We start from the raw sequence: 26,517 nt of genomic DNA, 5'->3' as shown, positions 1-26,517 counted from the left end.
CAATTAAATAAAACGGGCGTGATTATCATTTCTGCTTGTCTCTGCTTTTTATTTAGGTGAAAAGAGGTTTGAGTGCCCAGAGTGTTCTAAGAGATTTATGCGGAGCGACCATCTCTCCAAACACGTCAAAACTCATCAGAATAAGAAAGGCGGCGGGACAGCCCTTGCCATTGTGACCTCTGGGGAACTGGATGCCTCTGTGACTGAGGTGCTCGGCTCACCGAGAATTGTGACAGTTGCGTCCATTTCGCAAGATTCAAACCCAGCAACTCCTAATGTTTCGACCAACATGGAGGAGTTCTGAAAGGGGATTTACGCAGAGACGTCGAGGGCTGCACTTCAGTTTACACACCTTTCAAGATACGGAAATGGGCCGGTAAAGTGGATTACAGAGTAGGAAATCATGTTTTCATGCTTGGCTTCTTTAATAAAAAAAAAAAAATACCAAGTTTTAGGGTCAGCACAGGAAGCGTATGCAGGTGCATCGAGACAATTTTCAAAAATACAAAATTCAAATTGATATTCTGGAAAAAACATGTTGGATAAGCATTTCCACCATACTGTACTTTTTAGTTATTTGGAACTGTTATCACGTAAATTTTTTAAATGAAACTTTCCCCTTTTAACAATGTGTGTTAATATGTTTATAAAGACAGACCTCAATAGTTTGTAGGCTGGACCTTAACTGGACTTATTTTCATTTGGATGTACTTTGTTATAAATTGAATCAGTAATGTTTTACATGCATTTCCTTTCCCTTATGGCACTGAAAAAGATAGGGATATTGCTGTGTTTCCTTAGTTTGATTCCTGTAAGCAAACTGACAATATTTTTGGCCGTCTTTTCTCAGCTTAGAGATTCCTCAAAAACATAATTAGGTGAGTGCTGTCAAAGTAATCTGAGGAACATCTCAGATAATTATGACCACTACATTGTAGTAGTGTGGACTCAGACAATCAGGGAACTCCAATTAATTTCTCCATTTGGAGATGTAAGAGGAATTTAAAACTGAATCTTAGAGTAAACTTTAGAAAAATACTAAAAAGGTTTTATGAAAGTTTCTCATGTCTTTAAGAAAATAAAAGGTGGCAATTTAGATGTAAAGGTTTAGAGTTAGGAGTCATGGGTTTTCTAACCCTGGTTTTGATCACAAAATTGATTTTAATGTTTCTACTGGAAGTTGTAGATAGAGTTGTTACCTGAGTGGTGTAATTCATTCTGTAGGTACATATTCTGTAAATATAAGTTATGTTGATGTTGTGCAGAATTCTTTATACTTTTACTCGGTAGCCAAAGAAAAGTATGGATTATCACTTTTTTTAAAGGCCAGCAGAAAATCTATTAGTTACATTGTAACGTTCTTTTACCTCTTCTGACAATTGGCCAGCTACATTTAATTTCAAGTAGTGGGTTAATAGTTTCATAAGGCATTTGATATTTACACTTCTTCATATTATGTTAATAACTAAACCTTTATAAGGCAGCCTGAGAAATATGCTAAACTAAAAAAAAAACAAATTAATATAACGATAAGGAAAAAGTAGAGTTTATCACATCTTTTCTGTAAGTCTGCCACTACTGATCAGGAAGGATGGCCAAAAGTTTCATGTGAAAATTTTAGATTGTAGCAACCATAGCTTAACCTTTGGTTCTTGACTTTTTTTTTAAGATTTGCACAGAAAATAATTAATGAAACTGATCCTTTTATATAGGGTAACTTTTTTCCCTGAATAGTTTATTAAAAATTGGAAATTCGGGGACTGTTTAATATTAGGTAACTGTTGTCTTGTGCATTTTTCTCTTTCAGAAAAAAAAATATTTACTTCTCATGTGGGTTCTCTTCCAAACTTGGTCGTATTTCATGTATTTTTGAAGAAGGAAGAATACTGTCCTGATCATTGTTTACACTGTGTCCACTTGAGGCCAGCCCTTTGTAGCGTTCTATAAAGCTGAAGGTCTTTTGTGCTTTCAGTTTGCATAAAAAGCTTTGAGATTAAAGGAAAAACAATTTTACACTGTGCTTATAAAATTTCAAGTTTCTTAAAGCTTTTGTAGACTTGTAACAAAGTCTTTAAATTTTAGTTGGGTTTTGTACATTGTTTTGTATATTTTATTTAATGTACTCTTTCCCGATCGATGTGTCTGGCTTTGACACCTCCAGAGCAGGTAGATGTTTTCTTTAGTCCAAGTGAACACTAGCTCTAGTGCTCATTGTTGGTTTGGTTAGATGGGAACTGAAACATCAAATACATCTATTTGATCTGTCCTTAATGCTCTACAATCAGTGCTGTACATTTCTTTATGCAAAGAAACGTTCTTAATGTTTTAATCATGTTTCCTCGTAGTAACATGTTTGTGTTAAAGAAGATATGGGCATTCTGCAGCATATTCCGTAACCCACTGCTTATGCATATCTATGTATGGGTGTTGATAGAAATGGAAGTTATTTTTTTAATCAGCAATGAGGCCTATTGTAAATTTATCCAACGGAATCTGGATGGCTTTATAGCATATACAGTATATTAACATGTGTTAGCAGGTGCACATTTCACCACTGGAATTAGACACGTTCTGACAGTCTGTTCTGCAGACCATTCAAAGTCCACTTTTCTGTCTTAGAAGGATCATAAATTTCATTGTCCTTTATTTGACTCAGTGGGATAGAGCTAGTGTGAGCAGTAGGGCACAGCTGTGCATAGGATTCTGTTTAATGGCATTTCACTGTTCATTCCCTTTGCCGCCATTACGAAAGTTTGTTTTTATTGTAATTATCAGTGCAAAGCTATGTATTTATCACGGTAGAACTCCAATGTTAGGATAGTTTTTTCTTACAATATGCTTTCTTTGCTTAGGTTTGTGTATATGTGTTGCCGATTACATTAGAACTTGATGTTAAGTCATTATTTATCACACTCATGAGAGCAGTAATAAAAGTGTGTAATCTAGGAGAAAAAGTTAATTTGTCAAACTTAGGGTAAGCATGATGTTTAGGTCCTATTTTTCAATTTTATAACTGTTTTATTGCAACAATATTTGTATTTAAGTCTTCATTTTAATGCCTTGTGGGTTTTTTTATGCATGTCACTAAATTGTCATCCCACAAAAATTGATGTGCAGCATAGGGTATTAAATCTATATAATGATTTTGAAACAGAAATAGTTGATGGTAAAATGTAAATGTTTTGCAAAAATTCCTTATAAAAAGTTTTGTAGTAACATTTCACTGTAAATTTTTTTCTAGAAAAAAAGAAAAAGATTTTTAAAAAAAGGAAACCAAGCAGGAAAAAAAAAGAACTGTTTGCCACAGATTTGGATTTGGAACAATCTGCTGGCTAAGCCCAGGGCTCCGCTGACATTTTTATGGAGCTCATTTGTATAACATTTGGTTTTTGTGGATTTGGAAATAAAATCATGTCAAGTTGTTGCCTGCAAAAATAATTTGCAAGTAACCTATTAAAAATTCCCTTGAGCTTAAAATGTTTCTTCATTTAATTATGTATACCATGAAGCACTAATAAATTGTTTGAATGATCACCCTGCTCACCACGATGAACACTGGATGGCAAATGCTTCTCACTGAGAAAAGGATTGGCATCTCTGCAGTTTCACGTAATTAAGACCTGCTTGCCTGTCACTGTTTCTCAGCAAATAGAACTAACCCTACAAGAGAAATTTACCAGTTCACACTCAGTAGGAATTTGTAACCAGTGGTCTTGGTTCATGTGAAATGAAATCAGACTGAGAGAAATTTATTTTTCTTCAACTTAGAAAAAAAATCTGTTAAAGGCAAACGTTATCAAAAGCTGTGGAGGAATTTGGGAAATGAAACAGGCCTCCAAGTCAGTAGGTGTGCACCGTACAACGAACGGCAGAGGTGTAGTTTTCATTTCCAGAACAAATAGTTTCTAAAAATCGAATGCATGAACTTTGACAGAAATGAACACTGCAGTCAATGTGCAGATTGTGTTTGGCAGTGTAGCTAGCCAGTGTGTGAACTTTGACTGTTCAGGAATTTGTAATTCGGGAAACAAGCTAATAGACACACCTAAAATCTTGGTTTTGTAGAACTTTGCAATTCCCCTGTCAGAATTATGACTTACTACCATGTAATAAAGTGTGCTGGAAAGAATGGCGGAGAGCACAACTTTGCACCTGCATGATGTCAGCGTTCCTTGATGTACTGCAGGCATGGGGGTGGAGGGGGGAGAGGTTTGACAGAACAGAATATTAGACGAAAACTGGGATTCCCAGGAATCTAGAATGACACAAGCCGCCCTCACCCTGTACACACAGCTCCGTCTGCAGTTATTTCTGCTTTTGCTGCCCGGGACGTTAGGCGTTCATGATATAATCAGCTGATTAAAGAGTCATACACAAGTCCTTCAAAGCATGTGTTTGTAGGTGTTTGTTCAAAGCCCCTGGTGCTCCCAAGGTGACTTACAGGACCGTCTGGCGGTGAATGCCGCTGCCTCCTCTGCGGCATCCATGCCCTAGAGCACGCATGGCCCAGCCACAAACCCTTCTAGGTGGTGTGCAAAGCACTAGAAGTACCCTGTGCTGCTCCTGGCTCCCTTTTTAATACTGAATTTGGAAAATTCCATCAAAATGATTTCTCCTTTTAAAACATGTTCCTCAGGCTTGCCTTCATGCATCCCCACAGTGATGCATTGGGCACAAAAATGGTTTGTGCATAAATGCATGAGACACATAAAGGAAGCTAATTGGAAAATAAGATTTAATATTCTTTAAAGCTCTCCTTCAACCTCCAGGATCTCATCAAATCTGCGTCTTAAAAGTGCAATTTTGATGCCTAGGTGTAAACCAGTGAAGATTTCAGTGCTCCATTTTTGCCATATGATTCTCTATAATAGAAAGAATAAAAGTTAATTTATCTGGCATTCATTAACTGGAAGTCTGACCAACACATCTGTGTACCTACAGTAAAATAATCATTGATGTTTATAATAATAACCTTGAGGCAGATAAGATGTTCCAAATGAAAGAAAATAAATTGTTTGATATCATTTTAACAATAAGTGTACTTTAATTATTTGAAGTGTGTTCATTGACGTGTGGAGGAATTCCATTTTAACAAATATTTATTATGTGCCTACAGTATACAAGGCATTGTTAGACACTGAGGGTACCTGGTAAAGAGTCCTATGTCAAGGAGATTCCATTCTACTGGGCCCATATCAAATGTCTCCGGATAGAGTGCAGTAGAGGGGCTCCAAATATACTCCATGACATGGACCCCTTGAATAAGTAGTATGGTGAGGCCTGTGGGCCCCTTCTCAGCATTGTGTTTTTAAATAATTGAAGGAAGTGCTAAATTTCAGTTAGAAAAGGGAGTCTTAAGCTGGAGTCTGTGAACTTGGCTTTTAAAAGGTAGTTTTATAATTCTACTTCAAAATAGTTTATTTCCTCTGTAATCTTAGTTCATTGTATGCATTTAAAAACATCCTTCTGCTGGTTAAAACATTATTCTGAGGGGTCCATAAACTTCATCAAAACACTGCCAAAGAGTCCATGATACCCGATTCAGATATTGGTGAAAACTAAAATTTATTTTTTTCTCGTCCAAGTTCATGAGATTCCTTTAAATCTATTTCCCCTGGACGTTTGGGGTGGGGGGTAATGGTCTGTGGATACCAGGTTAAGACCTTGGTGTAGTATGAGATAACTTGAAAAGGAAGGGAGCATTAGTAATTGGTATCCCAGGGAAGGTTTCACAGAAGAGGTGGTGTTCTGAACCAGATAAAGATCTGAGACACAGCATGGACAAATGCACAAAGGAGGGAAATGCAATTGTTTTGGGGGAGCTGCTCATCCACTTCAGCTAGAATATAGAGATTAGGAAGAAGAAGAATGTAAATTAAGGCTGCAGAGAGAGTTTGGAGTATATAGCTATTGGAGTGAATATAGCTGGGCCTAGAAGCAGGAAGTCCTGAACTCCAATTCTGTCTCATACATTTTCTAGCTGTGTGACCCTGGGGAAGTCACTTAACCTCTATCTCAGTTTTCTCATCTGTAAAGTGGGGATAATAGTCTCCCTTTGCAGGGATGTTGTGAGGATCTAAATGAGATTTGTTTTTTTTTTAAAGGGCTCTTAGCACAGTGCCTGGCACAGAAAAGGTGCTATATAAATGCCTACTCCTTTTCCCCCAACCCCAATTATGGAGGGCCTTAAATGCCAGTCCAAATTTGTGTTTGGTTCTATGGCAATGGGGAGTCCCTGAAGATTTTTGAGCAGAAGAGTGACGTGGTTAGATCACACTGCTGTGCCTTAAGACACAGGAAGTGAGATCGAGGGGGAGGGAGTTGCTGCCATCGTCCAGACAAGGACTGAAGGGTAGCTGTAGGAGACAGGACCGAGAGATGGGAGCAGATCCAATGAGATGACAGCCGATGTGTTGCTGAGGGAGAGGAAAGATGCCAAATTATAGACTGGATGAAATCGGGAAGTTGGGAGAAGGGGAATGAGTTGAAGGGAAAAGGTGTTTGAGATAGCAATAAGGCTTGTAGGTAGAGACGGACAGCAGAAAGGCAGAGATCAGGGGAGGAGGGAGAGCAGGGCAGTGGTTTTGAGAGACACCTGCAGAGATGATCATGAAACCCCCTGAAGCTCAGGTGTACCTGGACCAGTCATGGGACACACCCATGGGGGCAAGGGGGCAGGCAGAAGGGAGTAAGGAGTGGCTGTAAATGTAGAAGGAACCAGAAAGAGGCTCAGAAAGGAGAGAATATTTCAGGGTAGTCAAGGATGTGTGGTGCTGCAAAGATTGAGGAGGACTGAGAAAAGGCAGTTGGATTTAGCTGTTAATAGATGACTGTTAACCTTGGAAAGAACAGCTTCATTCGAGCTGTAGGATCAAATGCCAGAGTGCCAAGGGCTGAGTAATGTGTGGGCAGAAAGGGCAGACAGTTCCCTCTAGAAGTTTGACTGCAAAAGACTAGAGGGGGGATTTTTTTAAAAAGTTGCAAAGAGGAATAAAGGAAAGTCTCAAATCATTTTGCCCAATTATATGCCAACAAAACTGCTAACAGGTAAAATGTGTGAATACTTACAAAAATACAAAATACCCAGATTAACAGAAAAAAATAGATTATTTAAATAACTATCGGGGGAAATGAAATTAAACCATATAGGAATTGCCAAGAAAAAACTCCAAGTTCAGATAGATTTGCAAGTGAATTATATCCAAACATTCAAAGAACAATTTGTTCCAATGTTACATAAAACTATTTGTAAATATAGGAAAAGAAAGAACCCTTGTGAAATCCTAAACCAGGGAGAGACAAAACAGAGAAAGAAAACTAGAGACTAATATCCTTAATGAACATTGATGCAAAAATCCTAAATATTCACATTCCATTTCTCAGCTCCAAGCATATTCTCTGGCCTCCTGTGCCTGGAATGCTGTTCCTCCTTATCTCCATCTACTGGCTTCCTTCAGTCCCAACTAAAATCCCATCTGCTACTGGAAGCCTTTCCCAAACCCTCTTAATTTTAGTGCCTTTCCTCTCATTTATTTCCTATTTGTCCTATATATGAGCTTGTTTGTACATATTTGCTTGCCTCCCCTATTAGATTGTGAGCTCTTTGATCGCAGAAAATGTCTTTTGCCTTTTCTTTTTGTATCCCTGGTACTTAGCACAGTGCTTGACACAGAGTAGGTGCTTAATAAATATGTATTCACTGACTGAAAATTGACTACAAAAGCTTATTTAAAAGGTTATATAATAACAAGGTTGGGTTTCTTCCAAGAATGCAGGATTGGCCCAATATTAAGAAAACTAGAAACATAATAAGCCATATTAATAACAAATAATAAAAACTACATATGATCCCATTAGATGCTGAAAATACATTTGCATAAGGTCCAACACCCATTTTTGTTCAAGGAAGGAAGGAAACAAAAATTTATTAAGCACTTGCTCTGTTCTAACCTTAAAAACACTGTAAATCATAAGAATAAATGGACTTTTCCTTCACATGGCAAGTATTTGTCTAATAAATCCAAGAGTGAGCATAATCTGTAATGGAGAACCATTCCAGAGAACCTTCTCAGTAAGCTGTTGGTGAAACAACCATAGCCATTTTTGTCACTGCTATCTAACAGTTTGCTAAAAATGCTGTTGATGGCAATGAGATAGGAAAAAGAAATCAAGGGAATAAACATAGGCAAAGAGGAACTGAAACCCACTTTTTGCAGTCAGTCAATAGTTAATGGGCATTTATTAAGCACTTACTGTATGCCAAGTACTCTGCTAAGTGCCAGAGAAAGGCAAAAGACCACCCCTGCTCTTGAGGAGCTCACAATCTGATGTGGGGAACCACACACAAGATATAAACAAGATAATTTGGAGATAATCAGCTGAGGGAAAGCATCAACATTAATGGTAATTGGGAAAGGCTTCCTATAGAAGGTGGGGCTTTATCAGTACTTGAAGGAAGCCAGGGAAGCCAGGAGAGGGAGAAGAGAAGGGAGGGAATTGTAGGTATGGGAGACAGAAGAAAATGCCGTGAGTCAGAACAGCAAGGAGGCTCAGTGTTGCTGGATAGAAGAGTACAAGGAGGTGAATAGAGTGTAATGGGCAGGGTTGGGGTCTGGGCAGCTTATGAAGGACTTTGAACCATGGCAAAGAGAATGTTTCATTTGGTCCTAGAGTCTTTTGGGAATCGTCTAGTTCTTTCTTTGGGAGTCTCCAAGGCCTTTTAGAAGAGGTAGGATCTATGAGAGCTTACATCCACTGAGATGACTGTGAAACTCCCGAATGACCTCCTTTCCTGGGTAAAGCATTGGTGACCGTTGGTGGAGCTCTGGGCAGAACAGGTGCAGAAAAGCATGAACTTAGATTTGATGTCTTAATGAGTAGTCAGAGTTATAGTTCAGAGTTTGAACTCACATCTTCTGACTCTTTCCACTGTACCAAGCACGGATGTTTCCCCTCTCTGCCCCACTCACCCACTTAAAAACAAAACAAAGATTGCACGGCCCATCATTTCAGATATTTCAGGATTTTTCTGCAATGGGTTAGACTAAATGACCATTAAGGTCCCGTCCAGTTCTAATATGTCATGATTCTTTCAGAAGTCCTGGATTCAGATTTGTAACACTGTCATTGTCGTATGTAAATTATACTTGGGACAAGCAACACTTTTGATATGGTTTCATTTTGTGACAGCAGGAGAGGAGTTACCACTTTCTCTCTACCATGGCACAGGATTCCTAAAGTTGGAAGAACAGAGAGAGTACCAATAAGAAACAAACTACCGCCAACCATTCATTCAAAATGTAATAAAGAAAGAAAATTTTTTGTGATGAGAAAGATAATACAGACTAGAATACTGACTTTTTTTAAAGGTCATTTTTACAGATGAAACTCACTTTTTCATTCAAGGCTTCACCAAAATCATTTTTTAGAAGAAGTTCAGGCAACCCTAAATCTGGATATCTTTATCAGACTATAAAAATAGCCACCCCTCTCTCCGAAGTGTTTTGGAGTTATTTTTTGTTTCGGTTTGTCTTTTACTTCCATTGGACCTGGAAGTCTCGTCCCCAACGAGGGAATGATGAACTCTCGGTAAATATATCGATACGAGAAGAAGTTGACTTATCTCAAGATTACAGAAATCCCCAAATGGAGATGGAATGTCACAAGACCACCTTACGTTATGCAACATGTCACAAAAGGTTGAGAAATTTATCCAAGCAGTGCAGATAAACATGCTTTGGTGGCCTGGGAACTCACCTGATCAAAAATCTATGGACCATAATCAAGATGACTTTGAAAAATGGCGTGTTAGTCAAAGGTATGCTTAGTATCCAGGGTGATAAAGTGTGGTTTCATGAGGAATATTAGAGTATGTGTCAAAATCTTGGGAATTTAAGGTCAAACCATGTAAAACAAGTGACTGAAGAAAAAGGAGGATATATTGCAGGTTATTTTTTAAGATGTAAAATGTTATAAAATGCATGGCACCTCAGTAAATTGAATAATTTGACTTTGTCCCAGGTAACTTGAACAACAGTGTGTGTGCAACTGTGTGACCCTGAGCAAGTCACTAAACCTTAATGTGCCTCAGGCAGCTTCCTAGGATGTAATTAGCAAGTGATACAGAAATGGTCACGGATGTGTGCCTGGGTGGGGGTATTTCCACACCAGGAGTTAACAAACATTTGCCAAACTCACAGGTCGTTCCCACATTCTTTGTGTAATTGCGTATTTGCTATCATAGGATTAATTATCAAAAACAGCTTCCTGGATTCTCCCCTTCTCCCTCCCCAGGAAAATAAACCCTGACTCTTGTGATTGGCCACTCTGGCATCAAGTCTTTCCTCCCTTCATCAGGAACAGCCCTCTCACAGACATCTGAACAGTTTCTTTCCCTTGACTGAGCTCCTGATGGCAACTGAAGGTCAGCGCCAGCTCCCTTGGTGCCAACTGGGCATTGGCAAGGGAAGTGAACCAGAAAGCAGTGAGCAATAATGAGGGCGACATCATTGTCTGAGATGACTGTGCTCTTGGACCACATAAGAAACAATTAGGACCCAAACGGTGATGAGCCATCTCCTGTCTACAATGATTCTCTTCACTGATACAATGGGAACACTGAATTTGCTGTCTTCTTGGCTACACTGGAAGATCATTGGTTACAGAAACTCAGGAAGCAACAGTTTTGGGAGGGGGTTATAGCTTATTAAAAGTGCAGCTACATAAATGAGGCCCACTATGTGCTAGACACTAGAAATACACACACGAAAGGAAGAAAGGAAGGAAGGAAGGAAGAAAGAAAGAGAAAGGAAGGAAGGAAGGAAGGAAGGAAGGAAAGGAAGGAAGGAAGGAAGGAAGAAAAATAAAATAGCACTTGTCCTCAAGAACTTTCCATTCTACTGGAGGGTGGAGGTAGAGTATAACATGTACAAACAAGTAGACAAATGAAAAGAAATAGGAAAGCACATACAAAAGAGACAGATGCAGAGGAAGAGGAGAGAAAGAGGGATGCAAAGAGAGGGAAGAGAAGGCTGGAGATGGGGGGGAAGAGAAGGGGAGGAGGGGAAGAGAAGGGGAGGGGAGAGGAGAGGAGACCAAGGAGGGAGGTATAAGGCAAGACTTGATTTAGGAAACAGTACCTGAGCTGTTCTTGGATGGAAAAATAGGGATTCTATGAGGGTGAGGTGAAGAGGGAGACCATATCAGATAGGAGACAACCTGTGCAAAAACATAGAGGTGGGAGATTGAATGTTGAATGAGGTGAATATCAAATAGACAAGTTTGGATGAACTATAGAGAACATGAAAGGGTGGGTGGTATCCAGATTGTGGAACGCTTTGAATGCCAGTCTAAGGACTCCATATATCATCCCTGAAGCAAGAGGGAACCATGAAAGATTTGTTTTTCTTTTTTTTAATTAAGCAATTTATTTTTATTTTTCAACATTCCATAATATTTTGAGTTCCAAAATTTCTCCCCCTCTCTCCCCTCCACCCACCCCAAGACAGTGTGCAATTTGATATAGGCTTTACACATGCATTCATATTGAACCTATTAGTCGTGTTGTAAAGAAAAATTAGAACCAATGGAAGAAACCAGGAGAATGAAGGAACAAAAAAAAAAAAAAGAGTAAATAATATGCTTCAATCTGCATTCAGACTCCATAGTTCTTTTTCTGGATGTGGATAGCATTTTCCATCATGAGTCTTTTGGAGTTGTCTTGAGTTAAGTCCATCAAAGTTAGTCATCGCACAATGTGGCTATTACTGTGTACAATGTTTTCCTGGTACTACTCACTTTACTCAGCATCAGTTCATATAAGTCTTTCCAGGTTTTTCTGAAGTCTGCCTACTCATCACTTCTTATAGCACAGTAGTATTCCATTACATTCATATACCATAACTTGTTCAGCCATTCCCCAACTGATGGGCCTCCTCTCAATTTCCAATTCTTTGCCACCACAAAAAGAGCTTTTATAAATATGTTTGTACGTGTGTATCTTTTTTTTTCCCATTTGTATGATCTCTCTGGGATATAGCCCTAGAAATGGTGTTGCTGAGTCAAAGGATATGCACATTTTTATAGCCCTTTGGGCATAGTTCCAAATTGCTCTCCAAAATGGTTGGATTAGTTCACAACCCCACCAACAATGCATTAGTGTTCCAATTTTCCCACATCTTCTCCAGCATTTATCAGTTTCCTGTTTTGTTATGTTAGCCACTCTGATAAGTGTGATGTGGTACCTCAGAGTTGTTTTGATTTGCATTTCTCTAAACAATAGTGATTTAGAGCATTTTTTTCATATGGCTGTAGATAGCTTTACTTTCTTCATCTAAAAACTGCCTGTTCATATCCTTTGACCATTTATCAATTGGGGAATGACTTGTGTTCTTAAACATTTGACTCAGTTCTTCATATATTTGAGAAATGAGGCCTTTATCAGAGACACTGGTTGTAACAATTCTTTCCCACTTTTCTGCTTCCCTCCTAATCTTGGTTGCATTGGCTTTGTTTGTGCAAAAGCCATGAACGATTTTTAAATATATGAGTGACATGGCCATTTCTATTGGTTTTCCTTTCTGTAATGCCAGTTTACCCATTGTTCTGAGTTCTGTCTTGAGCCCCTAGTTTTCCCCTTTCCTCCTCTTCTGTCCTCTCTTCCTCTCCCCTCTCCTCTTCCCTTCTCATCTCTCCCTTTTCCTCTCTCCTCTCCTTCCCTCCTCTTCTCTTTCTTCCCCTCCCTCCTCTCCTTTTCATCTCCCTCTTCCCCCCACATTCACTCAACTCTACTGTCATCTTTGTGTAGTTCCTAGCTTAAGTCTCTCAATAGAACTCCAGCTACCTCTTCTTCCTCTCCATCTGGATGTAGCACAGGCGTCTCAAATTCAACATGTCCCAGACAGGGGTCATCATCTCTCCCAAGCCCACCCTTCTTCCTCATGTCCCTGTCTCTATGGAGGGCATAACTGTTCTTCTTCTCACAAGTTCATGACCTCAGAGTCACTGCCTCCACTCTCATATTCTTGGTGATTTAATCTAAACAATTTACCCTGAATTTTTCCCAGTCACTTCCCCCACATAGCCACCACCTTGGTTCAGGCTGTCCTCATTGACAGGACCAATGAAGCTCCAACTGCTACAAGGCTTTGTGTAATATCTGGTCACTGGCAATAGTGTACACAAGGATGTTTGTCAGATGGGATTTTTGCAGCCCCAAGTACCAACCTTCCTCCAAGGAATATACAGAAGAGTTGACATTGCTTGCTAGACTTGGGGACAGGCATCTATAGCTACACTGGTAAACTTTTTCTTTTTGGCATTGGAATTTTTGTGAAAGTTTCTTACTTGAACCCCCAGCCCAGGCTGGCATTCACGTGTAGAAACCAAGGGGGTAAGCTGTGACTCTGTAAAGCAAAGATGCTGTTTTTCCTTGAGAAGCAAGTGCCAAGGTGCATTGGTCAAGCTAGGGACATGCAAGGAAAATTCCCCAAGCTATTCTGGATTGTCTCAACTTCATGGGTAAACTGAATTTACAGGGGGCAGAGCTGCACAAAGTTGTCAGTCTCACTCTCTCTTCCAGAATCATCGAGATCCAGTGGCAAGCCAAGAGGACTGGCGAAGGCCCAGGGTGCAGTAGATGACCTTGGCATCTTCAACGTCTGACCACAGTGGCTGCTTCAGCTGCCTTCATGGCCATTGGAACAAACTTCTTATCCACCCATTGCACTAGGGAAAGCCTTCACATGCTTGGGTTAGACATCCCCCTAACTCACCAAGGGGTTTGAGACCTGTTGCTTACCCTCAGCCTGGGTTAGCCTATCTGCCGAGATGCTTTTACTCGGGTGTGGCTGCTGAGAATGCTACTGCTTCTTGGAGTTAGTTGAGGGTCAGCTAAACACCAAAGGTAGATCACCGGCCCTGAAAAGGGTTCAGCAAGCCCTCACACCAGAGGTGCTGGTCCTCCTTGAACACGCCAATACACCTAGCTCTGCTAGCATGGGTGATTCAGTTAACCTCCCTTGGTCTCAATTTTCTCATCTATAAAATGAGGAAATGGCCTGCTTTTACTATGCGTTTGCTAACCTAGTTAAATTGCATTTAAAATCGTAAACGGAGTGGAAGTCATTGAATGGAATATCAGGAAAGGCATGCCTAGTAAGATGTGAGAATGAACCACAAAAAAAGGAATGATTCTCCTATAGAAGGCCAGTTTGTAAACTGCAACATATGATAATAACTCACATTTCTGGTGCACCCCAGTGGCTCACAAAGTTCTTTCCTGGGAGTGCCAGGAGTATTATTCCCAAGTGAGAGGTAATTGAAGCTGAGATGAAGAGACCTGCCTAGGTTCTACAGGTCACAAGTGTTGATCAGAAACAGGATTTGAACCTTCATTCTCCAGCTGGTGTTTTTTTGTACAAAACTGTGGCATAGCTCAGAGTTCTACCAACGGAACAAAGCTCTTCCCAGATTCTCAGAGTGATGCCTCTCGTCCCATAAAACAAAAAGCCCACCTCTGGGGCCAATCCCTCTTGCCTTTCAGGAGGGCAGGAGTCATCCTCTCTTCAGGAGAGAACTGGAAAGTTTGCAGGAAATGCAGAGTTCTTCTCCTCCTCCAACAGGCACCTCCTGGAAAGGCCTGGTAAGGTCCCTTCCTGGAGCACGTGAAAGCTTCCCTTCAGCCTCAGCTACTTCTTCAGTCTAGAAAGTGAGGAAGGCATTGGGAAAAGAGATCCAAGCTTTGCTGTGATTTTTTGCAGCATGACCCGTTTCTGTTTGATAGTGGCAGCTGCATTAAATCTTTTCTCCGCATCTTATTAACTTTTGTTCAGTGGTTTCAGCTGACCTTTTAAGAACCTATTTGGGGTTTTCTTGGCAAAGATACTGGAATAGTTTGCCATTTCCTTCTCCAGCTCATTTTACAGATGAGGAAACTGAGGCAAACAGGGTTAAGTGACTGACCCAGGGTCAAACAGCTAGTAAGTGTCTGGGGCTGGATTTAAACTCAGGAAGAGGAGTCTTCCTGACTCCAGGCCTGGTGTTCTAGTTACTAGAACAGTTAGTTGCCCCATCTTATTAACTAATAATTATAATAGTTCACATTCCATAGCATTGTAAGGTTTATAAAGCAAGTCGTAGAACACCACAGCCTCTGAGGAGTCAACAGTGAGTGTGGCAGTGGACAATGGATGGGGTCCCTACGAAGTGAGCTGGCTCCAATAAGAAATTATGGAAAAGAACGGTCTATCAAGACACATTTATTAAGGACCTAAGGGCCAGCACTGTGCTAAATGCTGAGGAAACAAAGAAAGCTGAAAACAGCTCAGCCCTTTAAGGAGCCCAGTCTAATGGAGGTAAATTTAGCTTCAAAGATATCTATGACTGACGAACAAGAGGGGCTGGTACTGTGACGAAAGTGAGAGGAGAGCCTGCTGGTTCCATGGGAGAGTGAGGAAGGCCCTGAGAATGAGGGAAGGACCCCGTGGGCATCTCACGGGAGGAAAGGCCAAGAGGCACATGAAAGAAGTTACAGGGCTGGCTGGAGGCATCTACAAGGGCAAGGCCACAGTCTGAGGACCCCAGTTCTCTGTAAGGAAACTCCCTTTTGTGATGCGCCTCTGCAACTATCATTTATTGCCTTGGAGATGTGTTTACAGGCCCTGTTTGATTTATATCCACCTCTGTTTTGTGTTTAAAGCCCTTCACAACCTGGCCTCAACCTGCTTTACTAACTTAATTCCAATCCGATCCACGTTTATTTGGCTCCAACTAAATGCCAGGTATTGTGCTAAGTGCTGGGGATAGAATTAATAAAAGGAAAGAGCTCCTGCCCTCAAGTAGCTTACAATCTAATGGAAGGGGTGGGGGGATGGGGAAGCAGATACACAAAAGGAAACAGATAAAAGGCCAGGGCGGGGAGTTTGCCCTCTATGAAGGAAGGCATTGGGAGGAGCTCTTCAATCAGAGAGGACAGCGGCTGAAGGAGGTGATGTCAGTCAAGGCTCCAGTCAGCAGCATGAGGCTGAGCTTAACCTGGGGGGGGGGGGGGGTGTCATTGTGTTCTCTGGAGCTGAAACCTGGCTGGGCAACAGAGGCAGAGGAGGGTGAGTCGCCATCACTCCCCTCCTTTTGCCTTTCGGTCCACCCAGTCTGGCCCCTTTGCAGTTCTTCCCACAGAGATCTGCATCTCCAGGCCTCTTGTGATTCACAGGCTTCCTCCCATGTCCAGAGTGGTCTTCCTGCTCATCTCTACCTCTCAGCGTCACTGATTTCTATCAAGGCTCTCCTCCCATTACCTTCTTTTACAAAGCTTCTCCTGATCCTGCTAGACCTTTCCCAGCCCCCTTACATTTACTAGCACATTTCTATGTATGTACATATTGGATTCCCTTTCCCCCCCCCCCCCCCCCCCCCACACCCGGCTCCTGGTACTTAGTATGTGTTTAAAGTGTGGATGGAGGTAAGGCTCTTCATTACTCGTCGGTGGTGAGCTGGTAAATGTTAGAGGAAGGACTCAAAACCAGGTCTTCCAGCTCTTTCCATTGGGCCCCACGAGCCAACTGGCCCCCTCACTTCAGCTGCCACCTTCTATCTTTGAGAGAACAGCAGACCAGTCATTTAGCTTCTTGGGAAGGAATGCTCCTATCTGTACTTTCTCAGTGCTCCTTGGCCTGCTCCCCTCTCCACAGGGGATCTGGACGAGGGCATCTGCCGGGAAAAGAACAATAAGCCTGGAAGTCTTTGCTCTGAAGGGAAGGAATGGGGAGAGGGCTCCTTTCAACCTTCTGCAGGCAGTGGGGATTTGAACACATTTCTAAGCACCACTTGCCTGTGGACAGTTACAGTGTAGATTGCGCGTTTGAAATGAACACTAATTTTCTTGGTTGTTAACAAAGCTATGAGCTACCTGGAGATCTCTAAGTGAGCGTTATCTGTTTGCCTGGAAATTTGGCAGGAAGAAAAGGAAACACAGAAAAACAGCCTGGTGGAAAGGGGAAGAGGGCTGACTTCAAATCCTCGCTTTGCTAGCTTAGTGGCCCTGGGCAAGTAACTTTCCCTCTCTGGGTCAGTTTCCTTATCCTTGAAATTAGGGAGTTGGATGAGTTTGACCTCAAAAGTTCGTTACAGTTCTAAACCTATCCTCTTAAGGTGAACTGGTGGGAGTCTGCAATTAGAAGGGACCTCTCAGTTTATCTAGTCCCTTCCTGTTCCCATTTTACAGATAGGGAAACAGAGAGGAAGTGACTTGCCCAAGGGATCCAGACTTGAACCCTAGTCCTCTGACTCCGGTTTAGTGGACGTCCGGTCCCCCAGATCTGCTGCCTCTCCCCCTCCTTTTCATCATCTTGCTCCTAGATACATTCTCGCAGTCACACATTGTGGGTTTAAATCCTCCTTAATCTTCCTCGATGAGTGACCTTAGGCAAATAATTTAACCTTCCAGGGCCTCAGTTTCCTCACCAGCAAAATGAGGGAGTTGGACGAGTTGGTGCCTGAAGTCTCTTTCAGCCACATATTCCCGGGATCCTTCATTTTCCCGGAAATTCCCATCTCTCTCAGAGTCTGAGAGGCCAGGCAATGTGAAGGCTGAGGCTGGGTACTGGGGAGAGGGCTGCTGGGGAGCAGTTTGACCAAAGCTGGTCCCAGCACCGCAGGGTTAGGGGAGAGGAGGTGGAGAGCGAGGGGGGAGGGGGTGGAGAGCAGGGGGGAGGGGGGGGAGGGCAGGGGGGAGGGGGTGGAGAGCGAGGGGGGACGGGGTGGAGAGTGAGGGGGGAGGGGAGAGGGCCGCCCCCCTCCCCCCAGCCCTGGGCTCCTTCCTCTCTCTTTTCCTGCCTTCTCTGCCCATCTCCCCTGGCAGCTGCAGCCAATGGGAGGCTGTGCCCGCACCGCCTCCGGGGGGAGGGCGAGCATTGCCCCTCCCTTTGCCTGGTCCCCAGGGAAACGGGACGCGGTCCCTGCAGCCTCTGGGCTGTTGCCCAGAGCTCAGGGCGCTGTAGCCACGACGGCTTCTCCTCCTCCTCCTCCTTCTTCACTATCCCCACTCCGTGGGTGGGGCCCCGCCCGCATCGGCGCCTTGGCCCCAAGGGGCCGCGGGCTCCAGGGCAGCCAGACTGGGATAGGCAGGCGATAGGGCGCGAGGGAGGGACTGGGGTGCCGGGGCCCCCCAGCCGCCCAAGCTGCCACCTCTGGGCTAGCGCTCCAGCCCAGACCAGGTCAGCGCAGCCAGTCGGGCAGTCCGCGCCCACGGGCAGAGCAGAGCGAACACCCGACTGGCCTGGCTGCCCTTGCGCTAGGCACATCTCCGCGGCTGGAGATGATGGAGTTGGAGCTGCGGCTGGAGGACGAGTGGCAGAAAGAGGAGGCGGAGGAGGAGGAGGAAGAGGAAGAGGAAGAGACAGCGGCCAAGCGGGTTCTCCGCTTCTCTCGAGACCCGCGGGTCAGCTTCCTGGGACGCCGCCTCGGGCAGATTCTCAGGGTCCGGGAGGAGGCTTGGGCACAGTACCTGGAGGGCGAGGAGAATCGGCGAACACTGGAGGAGTTTTGGGGTCGCCAGGGCCCGGCTCTCCTTCTGTTCCGCTGCTCTCCCGCCGGACGCCTCACTTCTGGCTCTCAGGTAGGGGCGCCGGCGGTGAATCGGGGGCGGTCTGCAGCCGCCCGGAGCCCAGGTAGCCGCGCGGAGGTGGGATTGGGTGGCAAGGTCCCAGGTGCAAGCGCAGCCCTGCCACCTCCCAAGAAGTGGGGGGGGAGCGGGGAAGAGAGGAGGAAACTCGGGTGTAAAGCCCTTGGGGCTCTACCACGTTCCCCTGGAGCCCGGGGCCTTGCGCTTTGCTTATTTCCAGGTGGGCCCCGAACGCTAGGTAGGACTGAAGAGCTGAGGGTGTTTGCCATCCCTGGTTGGGAGGCCCTTCCTGACGTTCCAGAGCAGATACTGGGAGGCTGGAAGGGGCCTTTCCTTTTGGAACTCCCCTTTTGAAGAGGAGAAAACAGGGAGCCAGGCAGGGTAAGGAACTTGCTCCACCAAGGTCACACACGCAGAAAGCATCAGGGAGGATTTGAACCAAGGTCCTCTGACTTTAGAGCCAGGCTTCTTTCTACTGTGTCGAGCTGCCTCCGTGATTTGTCTATGTTTCACAACTCATAGCAACGCTTTCCTAAGTTATTCGCAGATTTCAAAAGAAGAGAAATTGTCCCAGAAGTTTGATGTCTCCGTCTCTCTCCCCTTTTCCTCCCTTTCCCCTCCTATCGGCTCTGCCAATACGAACTCTCCTCAGAATCCTTGTTTAGGGCTTGACCAGAGAGGCCTGGCCAGGCTGATCCCTTCTCTCCCTAGGTGGTAAATGAGCTGCATCCCCTACCTCAAAGACTCTACCCACCTCCTTCCTGACCGTGTCACACCCCACAGAGAGACACTGAACAAAAGGAACCTCTTATATGTTGTTGACAGGCTAATTTTGTTTTTGTTTTTTGGTTTTTTTTTTCACAATTAGAATAATTGTGCACTGAGGGCTGTGAACCCCAAAAGAGCACAGACAGGGTTTCTCTGCGGTTTCAGGTTTACTAAGTGACACACATACTAAGAAAGTGGCACAATACCTCAACCTGGGCCAGTGGCCATGGGGATTACAATAGGTTTGGAGATAAGATGCCAGGGAGGAAAAGTATCATTTGACTCAGGTACTGGTCAGGATCTCCTTTCAGCTCTGCAGTTGGGATGGAGGTGGGGGGAATGAAGGAGGGAGAGAGAGAAGGAGACAACTATTCAGACTGTGATTCTTTCTCTTCTAGAATGCTGAAGTTTGCCCTCCCCTCAAAATATAACTTAATAATGTTAGTGGGCAGAGGAAAATATTTGATTAGGAGTCTCTCCCCCTCTCCCCCCCCCCCCCCCTCCCCCCCCTTCCCACTCCCCTTCCCCATAGTATTCACATGGCCTTGAGAGTTCAGCACCTGGAACAGGCTGTCTGAGGGCAGGAGACCTCACCTGCTACAGTCCCCCCTCACTTCTAGAGTTTTCCTTATTCAATGGAAACTGCTCTCCCTTCAGGCTTCTTTCTAAGGTCCTCTTGACTTCTTTTGAGCACTGGACCTTGCTGTTAGCTCTCCTGTCCAATTTGGCTTTCTGTGACACTCTTCTCTCCCATCTAACTGATCCTTCTCATCTCCTTTGTAGAAGTGGGGTTCAGGCCTTTCCCCCTCTGTGTGGGTAGACTCCAGGGCTCTGCTCAGAGTTCTCTTTTCTCTCAGTAATCCAGCTGATATCTCATAGCCCTTTTCACATTCCACATGTCCAAAACAGAGTGTGTTAGATTTCCCCCCAAACCCTGCCTGTTTTTGGCATTTCCATGAAAGGTGACACCCGCTCCCTTCTGGGTACTTAGGCTGGCAACCCCAGGGTCATCTTGGATTTCTTCCCCTCACCATTTGTATCTAAGCAGGTGCCAGCCTCCATAGCATCTCCTGCACTCTCTCCACTCCCACAGTCACGCCCTGGCCCAGACTGTCCTAACCTCTTGCCTGACTTGCCAGACCCTCACATTGGTGGCCCTGCCTTCAGTCTCTCCTCTCCGTCTGCCAAGTTGCTTATTTCGAAAGAGTCTGAATGTCACTCCCTTGCTCATGAGGCTTCAAGGACTCCCTTTTACCCCTAGGATAAAATAGAAACTTCTCTGTGACATGCAAAAGCCCTTCCCAAGCTGGTTCAGATCTGTCTCTGGCCTGATTTCACATTACTCTCTCTCGTGCATTGGACAGTCCGGTCCACCTTGCTGTATCCACCATGTGATATGCCCCCTCCTGCCCCAGTGCCTTTTCATGAGATGCTCTTGGCCTGGAATGCTTTCCTTTCTTCCCTCTCTACCTCTTCCAATCCCTAGCTCCAGTCCTCCTGACTTCTTAGGGGGGTGGTGTGGAACAAAATCAGAGGACCTGGGTTCAAATCTCTCCTTGGACGCTTGCTACGTCTGTGATGTTGGGTAAGTCACTCCCCTCTTCTGTCTGGGTTGGGCTAGATGTCCAAGGGCCCTTCTAACTCTGGTTCTGTCGAAGGCCCTCCCTCATTCTCCCAACTGTGGGTGCTTCCTTCCCAAACCAAGACATGGCTTTATTTGTATTTTATGTTTATTTGATCACGGAATTGTTTCCTTCCAGTGGAATGGCAGCTCCTTGAGAGCAGGGACTATTTGCATTTTTGCTGTTGTACCCTCAGGGTGTGACTGGAGAGCTGATCATAGGATCAGAAAGACTTGGGTTCAAATCTCACCTCTTTCATTTACTAGTTATGTGACCCTGAGCAACTCGCTTGGTCCTCTAAGTGCTGTAAGCCTCTGAGAAGTAGCAGAGAATGTACTGATTTGCACTAGTGGAGGGAGTTTCTTGACTGGGAGTTCCCTAAACCCTATGAAATCACAGGGCCAGTCCAAAAAGTATGCATTTAATTTAACGATCAATAAACATTTGAAAAGTTCAAGGTAACAGTGGTTTCATCTGATTTGTAAAGCAAAATGGCAGAACTGACATTTTGGGTACCCACATTTTAGTGCCTCTATATTGAGGAACCTGCTTCCCTTCATCATGCAAAGCCTGGTGCTAGGTGCCAGGCACAATCTCTAGCATTTGCAGAATGCTTTTAGGTTTGCACAGTATTTCACAAATATGATTTCATTTGCACCTCAGAACAATTCTGGGAGATAAGTGCTATTATTAGTCCCATTTTACAGATAGGGAAATCAAGGCAGACAGAAGTAAAGTGATTTGCCCAGGGCTGAACAGCTAGCAAGCATCTGAGACTGGATTTGAACCCAGTTCTTACTGACTCCAGGGCCTGGGACTAGATCCACTGTGACACCAGCTGCCTCTATAGAGACAGAAACAGATCTAGCCCTCGGCGAGCTTGCTTTCTACTGGAATTCCTATAGTTAGTTGACCGTTGCAAAAACACTTACATAAACTTCTCATGAAAAGTCCTTAAGGTTTGCAGATGAGTGTTTTATCAGGAAGACTAGGCTTTAAGGGCCTCATCCCCTAATGATTTTTTTTTCTTAACATGAAAATTAATCTGCAGGTTACAGGGATTTTCCTTCTTCCAGAATTCCCCATGCTAGTGAGATTCCAGGTCTTGTGCCAGACCCTGTGCCCCTAGAGCAGCAATTAGGTCACAACCCTTGGAACTGACTGTCTGTTCTGTTTTAGGTTCCACAAGATGCAAAACACAAGCTTGTTTATGTTGCAAAGATGATTGAAGCAAGCATTGGAGCGGATAATTACCGGAACTCCTCGATATTTGGACAGCTCCCCAGCACATCTCTTGAACTTGTGAAGGCTTTCATGGATGAGGTACTCGCTGTAACTTCACCTAAGATGCATGCCTTTCAGAAGCTGCTATGCCTCACAGATTCTGAATTATTGCAAAGACAAAAATGAAACAGCCCAAGCTGAAAGAAAAGAAAACAGTGTAGAGAAGTCAGTGTTTGCTTGAGCCTAGTGGATAAATAGAGTGACTGGGCTGTTTTCCATAGTGACTAATGGCATTGTCTTTGATCTAATTGCTCATCAGATCCTAAACCATAATAGATGCAGGTTCATAGACTGTTGAGTGGTGCTGAACTGTGCCTTGGCAACCCCCTGATCTGACTCTTCTTTTACAGACCTGGAGCATGGCAATGACATTAGGAAGTTGGATAAAATATCTGTACTTTCCTTGGGGGGGGGAGGGATGCGCAGATTTTGAACTTTACATTTATGAGGATGAACGTGCCCTTTAGTACAGGGAGACTGGCCTTCTAGAGGCCAGTGTAGGTGTCTCCCTGATGAGGAAATACTACTATTGTTATATGTTGTAATAGTGGGGGCAAAGATATAGCTAATAATTTTTGTGTCTGGGATGGGTATAGGCTCATCTCTTATCAGGCTGGTGGTAGGGGAACGTGCCTCTGGGGACGAGGAAGTAGATCTATGGATGGGGCTGTCTGAAGTAGTCTATCATGGGTTAAAGCTTCAGTTGCCCCACCCTAGTTTTAGCTCTGGTTGGTGGGAGTGAGGAAGAAGGTCACAGAAATCATTATGCTCCAATGTGTCCCCTTTTCAAATGGCTCTAACAGACTCTTTGGGCTTCAGAATGCTTCCCATCCAAATTCTTCATTCTTCAGATGAGAAAATGGGGAACTGGGAAGCTTTAACAGTTTGGTCAAGGTTATCATTAACTAGAGTCAAAGCTGGAATAGCCAGAGTTGCCTGACTCCTAGGCCTATTCCCATTCCATCATGTTGCTTTTCCTATGCCGAACCCTGAGGAGTACTATTGAAGTGACCCAGGGGCAGAGAGTGGTAGGGGCCAAACTTACCGTGGTGGAGTAAAAGAATGTTTGATTTGGAGGCCTAGATCTTCCAGATGTGACCTCAGGCAAGGCCCATCACCTCCTTAGATCTTGGTCTCCACAATTGTAAAATGAGGACATTAGATTACATGACTCTGACTCCAGAGTCATGATCCACTAAGACCCTACGACTAGATGCCAACATCTTTTTAAGCTACAAAGTCTCTACACAGATTATTAGAAAGTTAGAGGCAGGGGAGGAAATAATGCTTCTCTCCTTTCTTCTTTTCTCCCCCTCCTTCACTTTCTCCCTCCCCATTTTCCTCTCCCTTTTCTCCTTATCTTCCTCTTTTCTTTCTCCAGTATAGATATTACTTAAAACAAGCACTCCAAAAGCACCATTCAAAGCAGGTGCAATCACAAAGGAGCAAAGTTGGTCTTTGTAAATGTCTCTTTGACGCCCTCCCATCTAGAGCCTCAGAAGTCTTGAAACTCAGCATTGTGAGAAACCTCAGAGGCCATTCAGACCCTGACCAGGAATTCCTTCTTTAAAAAAAAAGAAAGAAAATGTTGTTTTATATCACTTTAATTTTTTTTGTTTTCCACTTAAAAAATACCAGCTAAAATAAGTAGCTCCATATGCATCATAGAGCAGAAAAAAGAGGGTTGCACATCTCTGTTATGTACAGCTGGCTTTTCTTTTTAGTACATCATAAGTTCACACTGTAAATTTCAAAGCTGTCTGCTTCTCAGTGTTTCTATCTGACTTCCTTCTGTTTTCTTCTATGAGTTTTTTAAAAGATGCTTCAATGAGTCTCTTGTAAAAAAAAAATGCCACCTTATTCCCTCTTGCCTTGCCATTCCCAACCTCACTGGGAGGAAAAACCAAAAACAAAAACCTTTGTAATAAATAAGCATAGCCAAGTAAAACAAAATTGTCTGTCTCCTGTACCCTGAGCTCATCATTTCTCTGTCAGGAGGTGGGTAATATTGTTTACCATCAACCCTCTGGAAATATGATTGCATTGATCCAAGTTCTCCAGTCTTTCACAGCTATTTTGCTTTAGAGTGTTGTTATTTTATTAATGATTCCGGTTCTGCTCACTCCACCCTGTATCAATTCATAGGGGCTTTTCAGGTTTCTCCGAAATGATCCATTTCATTTTTCTTTTGATTCAATAACATTGCATTGTGTTCATGTGCTATAATTTATTTAGCTTGTCTCCAACAGATGGATGCCCCCTTAGTTTCCAGTTCTTTGCTGCTATGAACAGAACTGCTCTAAATATTTTTGTATCTATGGGCTTTTTCTTTGATCTCGAATCTTTGAGGTCAAAGAGTATACATGATTTAGTTGACTTTAGGGGGCGTAGCTCCAAATTGCTTTCCAGAATGGTTGGTCCAATTCACCATTTCACCAACAGTGAAATTCACCACAGTCCCTCTGAAATTTGTCCTGTTTTGTCACCTTTGCCAATCTGATAACTGGGAGGTAGAACCCCAGAGTTGCTTTAATTTGCATGTTTCTTATTAATAGTAATTTGGAACTTTTCCATATTTGAATAGATTGTAATTTTTAGAAAGCTGTATGTTAGTATTCTTTGGCCATCTATCTTTTGGCTAATGACTCTTGTTCTTATAGATTGGAATCTGTTCCTTATGTATCTTGTAAAGGATGTGCCTTTGTTGGCTTACTGTAACCATAGCTGTGGCTTGGAATTTGAGGTTGAGATGACATTTAGGTCACTGTGTCAAGCTAGTCATGCGGCAGGAGGGCAGGATGACACATGCACTGCTCCAGGGCTGCACTGACATCTCTGAAATGTGCAGTTTCCCAAAAGGAGATCTTCCCTCCTCCCCTCAGCCTACTGGTCAGATTAGTCTGGTAGATTGTCAAGAGAATCCAAACCAGAATTGCACAGGTTGAAATGAATTGACTTGTAGGAGGATTATATTTCTTTTACTTGGCTTCAGAGTACTGCTTGGTGTAATGGGCAAATCTAGGCTTGGGGCTAGGCATGGTGAAACTTCCTCACCATGAGAGCTGGCTTCATGGGGCATGGGCTGCCTAGGGAGACAAGCAGTTGAGGCTATGGTCAAGCAAAGGTTGGATGAAGCCAATGGTGCAGGGAGAATTCCTGCCCAGGCACTGGGAGGTCCAACTAGGTGACTCCCGAGCTCCCTCCTAGCTCTGACATTCTGAGGTTGTAGGTGAGAAAGTACCTTGGAGAGACACGACCACCAAGGTGACCCTTTGGGCATCTTCCTTGTCTACGAGCGGTGCCTGATGCAGAGAAGGGGCTGTGAGCTTCTCAAGGACAGCACCTCTGCCAATTTGGTGTTTCTCTGTGTACAGCTCCTGAGGGGTCACCTACTGGGGATGTTGTGGAGGCTTTAATGTGTGCTTTCTAATGATCCTGACTACAATGCTTCCATTGTATCCCACGCTGTCCCAGATTACGCGGCAGACTCTACCGGATGCTGAACCATAACTAGTCATTTTGCTGCCAGTGTCAAGATTTAGAGAACTTGCCGTAGTAACCCCTGTGATCGACTTTTTTAGCCTTTAAATAATATTTTAATGACCAACTTTTAAAAGAGAGTAGGGAGACCTGGGCCACAGGATTCTGTCTGTGGGAGGAGTGACCCTGGAAATGGGCTCCAGTGGGAAGAGATCTTGGGATGAAGAGATTGCAGTTGCTGTCCCTGTATCCTCAGCATCCAGGATGGTGTCCACCACGTGGTAGGTCCTTAACAAAGGTTTGTTGATTGACAAGTTTTGGTGAACAGAGGACAGGATGGGCTGTAGGAGAGCTCACCTGAGCCATGGACACTAGTAGCTAGTAGCTTCTTCTCTTAACTAACTATTCTTGCCATCTAGTTGGAGAGGGAGTGGAGCCTAAAGGTTAGAGCTAATTTTAAAGTCAGGAAGGCCTTGAGGAGGGCTCCAGTCCTGCCCTCTGGTCCATCTTGGTTGGGTGACCCTGGGCAGCTCACTTTTCACTTCTCTGCCCCAGACAGCTCTCTAGGGCTAGAAGTTCAGTTCTGAACTGATAGAGGGAATTTCTCACTGAGAGCCCCCTATGCAGATGAAATCACAGGCCTGGTCAAAACAAAACAAAAAAGAACCTAGGTGCTCAACTCAGCTGTCTGTATGCTAATGCAGGGTAAATACTACAAGCGCACACTAAATTTTGATGCCCTGG

At 43.8% G+C, this 26,517-nt stretch overlaps 2 protein-coding genes across 5 annotated transcripts in view; both read left to right on the top strand.

Annotated features, from left to right (window-relative positions):
- LOC114050470 (transcription factor Sp4) overlaps positions 1-4,377 on the top strand; it is a 58,709-nt gene extending 54,332 nt beyond the window's left edge. For all 3 annotated transcript variants that reach the window (XM_027872191.1, XM_027872188.1, XM_027872189.1), the window contains exon 6: positions 57-4,377. In XM_027872191.1, the coding sequence (XP_027727992.1) occupies positions 57-304 (248 nt within the window). In that variant the 3' untranslated portion in view covers positions 305-4,377. The remainder of the gene's footprint in view (positions 1-56) is intronic.
- Positions 4,378-18,313: 13,936 nt separating this feature from the next.
- Positions 18,314-26,517, top strand: part of LOC114050436 (dynein heavy chain 11, axonemal-like) — a 315,578-nt gene continuing 307,374 nt past the window's right edge. For both annotated transcript variants that reach the window (XM_027872110.1, XM_027872109.1), the window contains exons 1-2: positions 18,314-18,613; positions 22,189-22,332. In XM_027872110.1, coding sequence (XP_027727911.1) covers positions 18,314-18,613; positions 22,189-22,332 — 444 coding nt within the window. The remainder of the gene's footprint in view (positions 18,614-22,188; positions 22,333-26,517) is intronic.

Source organism: Vombatus ursinus, unplaced genomic scaffold, assembly GCF_900497805.2.
Source record: "Vombatus ursinus unplaced genomic scaffold, bare-nosed wombat genome assembly UNPS02014799.1, whole genome shotgun sequence".
Taxonomy (NCBI): Eukaryota; Metazoa; Chordata; class Mammalia; order Diprotodontia; family Vombatidae; genus Vombatus; species Vombatus ursinus.
Note: the sequence above shows the minus strand (reverse complement) of the source record. Positions and strands in the feature narration are given on the sequence as shown.